The sequence below is a fragment of the Barbus barbus genome (assembly GCF_936440315.1).
Source record: "Barbus barbus genome assembly, chromosome: 16".
In the NCBI taxonomy this organism is placed as follows: domain Eukaryota; kingdom Metazoa; phylum Chordata; class Actinopteri; order Cypriniformes; family Cyprinidae; genus Barbus; species Barbus barbus.
The window spans coordinates 6,155,199-6,166,682 of NC_136744.1; the positions used below are offsets into that span (position 1 = coordinate 6,155,199).

Genomic DNA, 11,484 nt, shown 5'->3' on the forward strand with positions numbered 1-11,484 from the left:
TGTATATTTCACTGTACGGTATATTTGAAAAGGTAGTCTTTCTTCCAGCACTATACAATTTTTAAGACTCATTCTGCACTTCAGATTTTCTGTCCAGTGTGTGTGAGGTTTAGTTGTATTATTTATTCATATAAATACATTAACGTTAAAAATGGTATATGTTTGCACCGTTAAGAATTAAAACAAAATTTATTTGGATCATAATGTAATGACACCATGTGAACTTTGGTCCATAAAAATTCAGCTTGATCCCAGCTGGTAAAAACTGAAAGAGGCATCCATCGCATTATATGTTTTTAAGGATATCTCTACTAAGAGATCCCAGAAAGACTATTTAGGCTTCGTTTTCATGTTTATTTTTTTAGTTTTTTTGAAAATACATGAGCAGACTTCCGCTTCCGGTGTGCCTAAAGTCCGGCCTCTGTGAAATGTGTTTGCTGGTGAACTGTTGATTATGTTGACTCACATGTGTTAAGGGCTTTTCTGTGCTTTAAACGAGACTTAAATCGAAGCAGTATTTATCCCCTCCGTGTTTAAAGTGAGTTCGCTCAGTGTCTTCTTGGATCTGAGATTGTTTGTTTATTAGCATCCCGTCAGCTAGCAGCAGCAGGCTAACACACCGGTTTGCTCTCATCTAAGGGCCACTGCACACTGAAATGTGACAAGTATCTACGTTTCACCTGTCTTTGAAATAAAAAAACGGATTTCTTTCGTATTACGCGCTTTTCTTTCACGAAAAACATATTTCGTTACATACATCATGGGGGCTTATTTGACTCAACCCAACACGGAGAAGACCACAAGCAACGGCGGGAATGAGAGCATGCTCTTCGGCTTCGCGGCCATGCAGGGCTGGCGGGTGTCTATGGAGGTAAAACACTGTTTCATTCACTCTCTGCCGCTGCTTTGTGTATTTGCTGCAGTGGTTCATGTAATTGTGCTCGTGTTAGTGATTTTGGCGCCAGTGAGGTCCGAGTGACTCCTGTTTTATGCCTGGTTTTGTTTCCCAGGACGCGCACAACTGCATCCCAGAGCTGGATGGTGAAACTGCGATGTTTGCGGTCTATGATGGACATGGAGGTAAGCTGCTAACGTTTATAGCCCACAACGAGATTTTAAAGAGAGGATTCACCCCAAAAACTGTATTTCGGTTTCTCACATTCAAACCACTCTGCTACTTTTTACTTGGACAACGAAGTTTTTTTGTTTTTATATCATGCATATCAAGTCCCCAAAAGAACCGTGCAAGGGGTCCAAATGCTATAGTATTGTGTGAGGATAGACAAATTGATAGTTCACCTCCCCCCAAAAAAACAAAATTGTCGTCATTTCTTATCTTTGTGACCTCTGTCTGTGGACCATAAAATATATTTTGACAAGTCTCAAGTGTTTTCTTTGTCCATACGGTGAAAGTCAGTGTCGCCAAAACAGTTACCAGTATTCATCAAAATATCACCTTTAGGGTGAACTGTCCCTTTAAAGTTATAATTTACTAAAAATCTCCCCTTGTGCTGAGATGTACAGTCAGTAGGTAAAATAATTTTTGGGTGAACTATTCCAGAATGAGTTGAAAATGGTGTATAATAATCATGAATGAGTTTTGTGAGAGTCTCTTACTGTGTGTCTCCAGGTGAAGAGGTTGCTTTGTATTGCTCCAAGTACTTACCTGACATCATTAAAGAGCAGAAGGCGTATAAAGATGGCAAACTGCAAAAGGTAACTCTTTCTGCATCTCTTATAGTTGATTATTGAACTCGTCTGATTATGACCGATATCAGTTTGTGCCCGCTATAATCCTTTAATTGACACATGCCCCTGAGTAGAGTTCATACGTGCCGAGCTTGTAAATATGATCGTTCTGATATTATTCGAAGACAGCAGGATTTTGCAGAAAATCACTGTTTTATTGTCATTAATGTCTCATGTGACTTTAGTCTAATTAGATTGTCTTATCTGAAGATGGTTATAATCCCTGACCTCATCACTGTGTTTGTGCTGCTTGCAGGCTCTGGAAGATGCGTTCCTGGCTATAGATGCCCGAATCACCACAGAGGAAGTCATCAAGGAGCTTGTTCAGATAGCTGGACGTCCTCAGGAAGAAACAGAAAAAGTAGCAGATGAAGATGATGGTTAGTGTTGGGGAGTACTCGAGTGACAGTGATGATCGATCATGAAAACGATGATCGTGGAAAAAAAATTTTTTAGCTGAAAGCGCATCTCACACTCTCTCGCTATAGCGCGTAACTTGAAGTACACTGGCATATGCATCTTTTTGTGCTCTGGATTCAGTCAGTTCTATGACACTTCCTATGATATTAATCAGATAACTTAGATGCATAACATAAACGTAACATTACAGCTTGTATCTGGTTTCAGTTTATTGGCATAAAGTCAGCTTCACCTCAGGCAGCTATTCTTTTTTTAGATGCTGCTTTTTTTTTAATAACATTGCTGCATCTTAATCTAACATCTAATATTCCAAGGCACTCTTTGTTTTCATTTAAATTGAGTGTCCTTGATTTAAAATAACTAAAAATGTAATTAAATTGTACAATTCCAGAAATTTGGGAGTGATTTTAAATTGAGAAGTATCTTGATTTGTAGTTTATTTTAAAGATTGTTTTGCCTTATTTTAGAACATTAAGTAATTGTCAAGCCCTGTTGTAAATTATGAGATGGTTTCTAAATGCCTTAGATCCTTTTATAGCATTTTATTGGTGTGGTGTGTATTCAATCTGTCTTGTGACGTTCCCCAAGTGCTTCATCTCATACAAACTGTACTGACTGCCTGAGTAATGTCTTCAAATTTACTTTTTTTTTTTTAAATAAACGTAACATTAATATTGATTGACCACCATTTTTTAAGATTGCCATTATATTTGTCTCTTTTAATGGTATATGGTGTTATTTCTGAATGAAACTTTACTTAATGTTACTTCACAATGTGTTAATAGCAAGAAATTGTGATATCATATCATGAGAGTTGCGGATAATGAGTCCTAGTTAGTGTTTTGTCACCTGGTGCCAGTTCTTCAAAGGTAATCTGATTGGATTTTAGCCATCGGATTGGATCAAATCTTGAAAATGGGTTGTTCAAAAGAAAAAAGGATTCTGAATTTGGATTAGATCACAAAATCCAGTCTTGGTTTCGATCCCGATTAAATCCTCAGCTTGTGTTCAGAGCGTTTTAGTAAGATTGGGATACTTTTGATCCAAAACAAATTGAATTATTCTGATCCCAGCAGAAGGGTGAATTTCAGGAACAAAAATGTTTTTTTTTTTTTAATCACTGTTTGTGAACTACGTTGGCACAATCATCAGAGATATGGACCAGTCAGAAGTGACTGGCACTAAAGTAAGATGGGTTACCTGATCCCGGATAGTAAAACATGGGATTTCCAAATCCAGATCATTCTGATCCAGATTCAACTTTTTGAACAACTGGCCCCTGGGTTGTAAATGCATGCACCGTTTAATTGCTACAAATTAACGTTCACCTTTCTTGTCAGTTGATAATGAAGAAGCAGCTCTGCTGCATGAAGAGGCCACCATGACAATCGAGGAGCTGCTTTGCCGCTTCGGACAAAACAAAAATGCCAAAAAGCCGTGTCCAGGTGCCTCTAAAGAGTCTGAGGAGGGAGAGAAATCTCATGCTGAGAAGGGAATCAATGGTGAGACTGAAAGCGGGGCTTCTGAATCCGACAGCAATGGGAAGGAGAAGGCAGCCGGTGCTGGAAATGTGGCCGGAGGCTCCAAGATGAGGGCCTGCAGACAGGCGGCTGCGTCCGGTGGCGGAAGTGGCTCTGCTTCTGATGGATCCGCTGAGAAGTCTGGGTCGACTGGGGATGCTGGTCCTTCCTGCTCCTCCTCGGCAGCTCCTGCTCCAGGAAGTGCCAAGTCCAACTTCTTTGACAGTGAAGAGTCGGAGGAGGGAGAAGATGAAGAAGACGGTAGTGAGGAAGAGGTGAGGGGATAAATCTAGCACGTTTGGACAGTTCAGTTCAGCACTAGGTTTGTGTAATGGCCAAGGGTTGCTTGCATTGCTCCAATCTCAAATACAGTTGACCTGGTAATTGGAGAGTAAGTTTTGTTTGTAATAGTCAAGTCAAGTTTTTGTATAGTGCTTTCACAATACACATTTTAAAGCAGCTTTGCACAAAATGAATGGAATACCATCGCTTACTAGCCTACTACACTTCCATTCAAGAAGATATGGCATAAAAAATGAAATGCAACACTACCATTTAAAAGTTTGGGGTGAGTCAGGGATATTTTAGTTGTTTTTATTTAACAATATTAATACTTTTATTCAGCAAGGTTGCATTAAATTAATCAGAAGAGACAGTAAAACATTTACTGAACCTCCATAATGTTAGTTTTTTTTTGTTATTTTAAACTTGGTTCATCACAGAATCCTGGGAAAAAATGTATCAAGGTACAACATATTAAGCAGCAAAAACGGTTTTCAGCATTGATGAGAAATGTTTCTTGTGCAGCAAATCAGCATATTAGAATGATTTCTGAAGGATCATGTGACACTAAAGACTGCGGTAATGATGCTGAAAATTTGGGGTTGAAAATTGTATGAAAATTCAGCGCTGCATTACAGAAATAAAATGCATTTTAAAAATATTTTCTCATAGAATATTTTCTCATATTTCTCTGATGAGTTTGCAGGTCTGTAAATTGTAGTGTACATTCTGAATATGGCACAATATAAACTGTGTACTGAATGCTATTTTCAAAAATAATACATTAATCATTTCAAAAAGTGCTTCTTGGCACACAAGTAGCATCTGTTATTCATTGTAACTAATATTTTTGTTGTGGCCAATAGGACTGCAGTGAGGAGGATGGTGAGAACAGCAGTGAGAACGATGAAGAGGATGACACCGAAGAGGGAGAGGAAGAGGATGGTGATGAAGAGGAGGAAATGTGCTTGCCGGGCATGGATGGAAAAGAGGAGGTTAGCATATGGCCTGCAGTTAATTGTGGAAAATGTAGTGTTTATTCATTAAATGAAGCATGTGATAATGTTTCTGACCTCATTCTATCCTGAACTGAAGTTCATGATGCCTTCATGTTGTTCCTGTTCTTCTGAAACCTTTTTTTTTTTTTTCCTGTGGAACACAAATGGAGAATTTTAGGACAAATCATCCCCTCTGCTGTAGCAATCAGATTTAGCTTATTGTAATTTTGAAAAATAAATAAAAATAAGCATACTGTTTTAAGTGAACAAATTCTTCCTTAAGCAAATGCTTTGAAAACTTAAAATAATGAGTGGGTCACATGACCATGAGCATAGTCTGTTTTATTTACTTTTTTCTTCTGTTATTCAGCCAGGTTCAGACAGTGGCACCACAGCTGTAGTTGCTCTTATTCGTGGGAAGCAGCTCATCGTGGCCAACGCTGGAGACTCCAGATGTGTGGTGTCTGAAAAGGGAAAGGCGGTGGACATGTCCTACGACCACAAGCCAGAGGACGAGCTGGAGCTGACCAGAATAAAGAACGCTGGTGGGAAAGTGACGATGGACGGCCGTGTCAACGGAGGCCTGAACCTCTCCAGAGCGATTGGTAACACTGCTGCTTACTAGCTGATTTATCTTCGCAAAGTGTTTGATTTTGCACATTTCCTTTTTTGATTAAGAACTGCAGAAAATGTTAACATTGTGTTTTCTTGTAGGTGATCACTTTTATAAAAGGAACAAGGCTCTTCCCCCAGAGGAACAGATGATCTCTGCTCTACCTGATGTCAAAGTGCTGACTCTCAATGAAGACCATGAGTTTATGGTCATTGCCTGTGATGGCATCTGGTAAGACTAATAACTCAGCACAACTAACAATATCATGTTATATTATGTTTTGAATTTTTTGCAAGTTGTAAATGTAGTATTCCTAATTTATTTGTTCAATTTTGCTAGTCATATAGCCTACAATTATTATAAGTAAATTTGTGAATCAAGATCATACTTTGGCTGTCATGCCTTGATCTTTTTTTCATTGCTTTTAGCTGTGAGGTCTTGGATCTACCTTATGCATATAATTGGCTATAGAAGCCGTTTTAATTTAAATTATTGTTTCTCTAATTGGGGTAAAATCACTTAATTTCTGGACAAATTCAAAAATACTATGATGAATAAAATGTTTTTGAAAAGCATTGGGTCTCATTTGCAACTTCTAGCCTTATTCAGTTAGGCGGTCAACTGTGATTTGTGTATGTCCCTTCCATGAGAAATGCAGTTTCTGTAATGAGCTGATTAAATTGTCTTTGTGTTTTTAAAGGAATGTGATGAGCAGTCAAGAAGTGGTGGACTTTGTAAATGAGAGATTGAAAAATGAGACTGGTAAAAACAGACCCCTGTCTGCCATTATTGAAGAGGCAAGTACTGGAAAGTGATGGGGTTTTTTTTTGGGGGGGGGGGGGGTGCGCTTTAAATGTGCTTATGATTTCCGTAATGCAGCTCTGTGTATATGTGAGAAATGCTCTTCATTTCAAATTCCCCTCTTGGCAAGATGTTAATGTTAAATAAAATTACTTCAAAACTGTATTTTGTTTCAGGATTAAGCTTGAATTAAAATGTGATGCAGTGTTTATTTAATTTAAAAATACTACAAGACTACATGCCATTTACATTTGTTGTTTTGCTGCAGTTTTGAAATTATATAAAATTTCACTGGAATTGGTAACCACCACTGAAATATGTATTTATGTAGTTTTTTTTTTTTTAAACATTAAAAAAAAAAATTACTATTGGCATGAATAAATAATTATTTGTCACTAATATTCTTGTAGTCATTAGAACCATGAAGAAAAAAAAAAAAGTCAGCTTGCTAACAAGTTTGTTTTTGTTTTGTTTTTTACCGTCTAGCTGCTGGACCACTGCTTAGCCCCAGACACTTCAGGAGATGGGACCGGATGTGACAACATGACCTGTATAATTATCACCTTCCCCCCACACCTTGGGAACAACATAAATGAGAGCACCAAGAAGCGAAAGCTAGAGGAGACCGCGGCGGGGGAAAACGGCAACGACAGCAAAAAATCCAAAACTGAATAGAAGAACTATTGCTGAAGGTGCTGATTATTTTGAGGACGGTTTCCCGTTTGAATTCAGACCACTGGGAAAATTTTAAGGATAGCTCCATAAGAAAGAGCGTTTTAGTTTTAAACAATTCAAAGACGCAAGCAACTACAATTATTAACCCAGACATTTGTTTTTTTGTCCTGATTTGTTTAATATTCCCGTCAACGACGTCTGTAATTGATAACTGAATGAAAGAAGTGCAGTAGCAGAGGTGATGAGACACGAGTCTGTGTACTCCTGATGTATCTGTCCATCGTACCCTCATTTATGTACATGGTGTTTTTCCAATAACTCAACTTGATTTGAATGCTCTTTTCTTATTTTCAGTAGTGGATCATTGTGTCAGTATTTGTGACCCTTTTTTTCCTGAACACAGTATGTAATTGATCAGATACATTTTTAAAAAAAAATAATATGAAAGATGCTCGTCTATATTTTTTTTTTCCTGATGTTGCCATCGCCCACAATAATCCTGTTGAAATGCTCTCAGACACTGAATTACATTGACATTCCTTTCTCCCTTGTTTCTTGCTAGTGATTCAGAACAACTTTCTGTTTGGGGTACATTGATCCTAATGTCTGTAATAAATCGGCTTCTTTTTAGTCAAAAGGCTGACATTGGGATCAATGCCTTATTTGGTAATAATTCAGTCACAGTGGAAGTCCTCTCTGCTCATTTTTCTCATTGTCCTCGGTCTTGAAGCGTCCATTGGATTCATTAAGGTTTATATACGACGTATTTTGGAATATATATTTTGGTACTTTTTCAGAACATCTTGGTGGGTTGTACAGGGAAGTCATTGCTCAGAACTACAACTTTTTCTGTATCAATAAACAAGTGGAGACAAGTACCGCAATGCTGTTTTTCTTGTGGGGAATTGGGGTTTGTTCGAGTAGCAAGGATGTCTGGCTACTGACTTGTCTAGTTGTTTGTAATCTGAATGGCAAAAATGCATCCAAATTTTAGCTCTAATATGAGCCGAGGTCTGTTCATAATGGGAGATGAAGTTGGCATTGTGTAATAGTTAAAATATATGCACCTTTTAAACTCCTATTAAGATACTACATTGAATGTCTCTATACTTTTAATACTCTTAACAAGAAAACAACAATGGCCAGTCACAGCACTTGGCACAAATTACAGCACAAAGCATGTATCCCCTTTATATAAATTATATTAACATTTAAAAAAAAAAAATACATTTTTAGATGCAACGTTCCAGCTAGTCTACTTGATCAATTTAGCAATGAAAAATGTCAAAAGTATTCTTTTCTTTTTTTTCTTCTTATCAAAGTGATAAAATGTTGCAAAAAATGAGTAAACGTTCCTGAAAGTTACAAAATAAAACTAAATGTTCTGGTCCAAGGCCAGATCAACAGAGCATGTTAAGAGGAGAAATTTCTCAACAAAGTGCTACATAGCCCAGTGAAACATAATCAAATGTACTTGGGAGAGAATTTTTTTTATATATTTTTAAATTATTTATTTCAGGACAATAATACATGAGGAATACCAAACCAAGTGTGAAAAGTAACAGAAATTCAAAAACCATGAACTTGTGATAAAGTCTCTTATATAATCAGGACTTTAAGCTTTAATTTTGTGATCAGTGATTTTTTTTCTCTGAGCATTTAGAATACCAAGCAAGCATCTCAGAGCCAGCAAAAGCTATTAAAAGAGTGAAACCGTACAACAGTAACATGCAGAAGTGAAATGCATGGTTGTCCACACTAGAACAATAAACACATGTAGCTTTTTCCAAAGCCCTTATTTACAAAATATGGACCTCTGGAAGTTCATAACCAAGTCAATCATTTCAGATCTACACCATCTAAAATGTTCTGGTCTTGCTAGTGGGTCCCACAGTGAAGTTCGGTGGTAGTAAAGCTCTTCTATAGGGATGTGTGTGAGTGCTGAAGGTGTGAAGGTGTTGTGCTTTATCAATGCTGAAACAGAAGATGCTACCCTCTCCTCATTCCCTGCATTGTTTGGCAATTTTTCAACATGACAATGACTATGTATTCTCACAACACTCCCCATTAAAGACCAGGGCATTTAAGGAGGACTTCATCCAGGAATTAAACATGAAAGATGTGCTGATTTGTCATGAACTTGTACACTGAGAAGGGTCAGAGATATGGAGGACATACTAAGTACTAGAACTTTACAAAGGTTTTGTCATTTTTGCAACTCTTTGAGTAGGCTAGTAGGCCTAATCGCAAGTAGCAAATCATGTGACATAACTAAAGCCTCTTATGCGTAAGGGAAATAATATATGCGTAAGGGAAAATTATGTTATTTAGTGCTAATGTAACAAAGCTAGAGAAAAAAAACCTACAAGTTGTCATACCATGCTGGTAGTTTTTGGCCACTTCAAGGACGTACGGCCTGGGTACAAAGAACACGAACAAATGAACACTTAAGTAGTCAATCCTGAAAATATGACTAAGAAAGGATAATATAATAAACAGAAAGAAATGACAATGGGCAGACATTAAAGTAACAGTTCACCCAAAAATGAAAATGTGCTGAATATTTACATACCCTCAGGCCATCCAGGATGTAAATGAGTTTGTTTCTTCATCAGATCAGATTTTTATAAATTTAGCATTACATCACTTGTTCACCAATGGATCCTCTGCAGTGAATGGGTGCCGTCAGATTGAGAGTCCAAACATCTGATAAAAACATCACAATAATCCACACCACTCCAGTCCATCAGTTAACGTCTTGTGAAGTGAAAAGCTATGTTTTTCAAAGAATTAAGGCATTTTAACTTTAAACTGTTGCTTCAATACAATTCCATTATCCATAATTAATGCTTCCTCCTGCGAAAATCTTGATGCATTTGTTTCTTACAAGCTTTTCACTTCCCAAGATGTTAACTGATGGACTGGAGTGGTGTGGATTATTGTGATGTTTTTATCAGCTGTTTTTATCAGACTCCCATTCTGACGGCACCCATTCACTGCAGACTAAAGGATCCATTGGTGAACAAGTGATGTAATGATAACTTTCTTTAGATCTGATGAAGAAACAAACTCATCTACATCTTGAGTGGCCAGAGGGTGAGTACATTTTCAGCAAATTTTCAAACTATTCATTTAACAAAGTCAAAAATGTAGTATGTCAGCCATTTATGTAAAATATACCTTAATTCAGGTATTTGATATAAGATGTTGACACACCAAAATAAATGCTCTCATAAATACAAAAATATCATCAAATATTGGCCCATAATAAAAGAAAGGACATTTCTGATGCTGCAAATTCCTTTTGATTATCATTGTTGTCTAAAGCTGACACTCAAACATGAACAGAATTTAGACCTTTGACACTAAGAAGGTTGTTTAAATAGACTTACTTACATTTGCTTGCTGTTTGGTGGCATGCAGGAATTTAATTAGGCATCCTCGATTGTTTCGTATCTGCAAATTGATTTCAAAATTATTCCATTTTATATAAATATGGAGCAGATAGTAAAGGTTTCAAACACCACAGGAAGGTTACGCGAAATACCTTAAGTATTGTCTGAGAAGTGTCAAGCCTGAAAGAATAAGCTAGTATCTGTAAGGAGAGACAATACTCATTTAATACATAGACTATAATAAATCTCAACATCTAACCCATGAACTAGTCAAAAACGCACTTGTCTTATGCTGGTTACTTGGGCTCCACTTGGAATGTGAATCTCCCTGAGAGCTACGACCCTGTTATCTGCAAAATAACTGCTTAAGTCAGCACTCATAACATATATTTTACATTTGCATGTGATTTGCAATTATTCAAAGCCATAGTCAAGACAATACCAGTAACTGCCTTGTGCTGTCAGATGCACCTGTTGCTCTCTCCATCACAACTGATTTTAGAACAGTGGCCAAAAGGCAATGCTAATTACTTTTCAGTATTTTAGGATATTTTAGGATTTTTTCCAATTGTAAAAACAAACTAAACTCTGCAGGACACCGGCCCTCCAGGACCGAAGTTGCCTATCCCTGGCCTATAGTAATAGGTATAGGCCTATTACTGAATTTATTAGTTTTCGGTTTCAGGTATGATTCTGTATGTCCTTCAGTTTACACTCGCGCTGTGCTATTTTAATTAAGCTTCATTATCACAGTTCATTTGCTATATTTTAGAAAATGGTAATAAAATATGACAAGAACTCTCTGTGTCAGAACTAATTCATCTTGATAATGTCAGATCACTTTGATAGAAAGGTATAATGGACTGCAATCAACCAAAAAATCAGACAACTGTTAGTATGACAATATTTACACAACTATCAATACTTTGTTGAACAATTACCAAGCAATGCTTGATTTTGTTCAGTCTGTAAAAAGGTTGCAATAGCAATTAAAGAAAAAAAAACACTTAAGCAAAACATGGTCAGGTCAA

The 11,484-nt window shown here is 37.0% G+C and overlaps 1 protein-coding gene across 1 annotated transcript; it reads left to right on the top strand.

Moving 5' to 3' along the window:
* The first annotated feature begins 394 nt into the window (after window positions 1–394).
* ppm1g (protein phosphatase, Mg2+/Mn2+ dependent, 1G) lies at window positions 395–7,933 on the top strand. Its single transcript, XM_079437427.1, has 10 exons — window positions 395–871; window positions 1,011–1,080; window positions 1,631–1,716; window positions 2,006–2,129; window positions 3,510–3,964; window positions 4,838–4,966; window positions 5,340–5,574; window positions 5,684–5,813; window positions 6,283–6,379; window positions 6,870–7,933. Exons 1-10 carry the CDS (start codon window positions 761–763, stop codon window positions 7,056–7,058), a joined length of 1,626 nt encoding a protein of 541 aa, XP_079293553.1. The 5' UTR covers window positions 395–760; the 3' UTR covers window positions 7,059–7,933.
* The last annotated feature ends 3,551 nt before the right edge of the window (window positions 7,934–11,484 follow it).

What these genes read in the sequence shown, in the direction of transcription:
- ppm1g (XM_079437427.1), top strand. Translation starts at nt 761, where the DNA reads ATGGGGGCTTATTTGACTCAACCCAACACGGAGAAGACCACAAGCAAC. An exon ending in AAGATGGCAAACTGCAAAAG is followed by an intron (nt 1,717 to 2,005) that starts GTAACTCTTTCT and finishes TGCTGCTTGCAG; the next exon opens with GCTCTGGAAGATGCGTTCCT. An exon ending in AAGACGGTAGTGAGGAAGAG is followed by an intron (nt 3,965 to 4,837) that starts GTGAGGGGATAA and finishes TGTGGCCAATAG; the next exon opens with GACTGCAGTGAGGAGGATGG.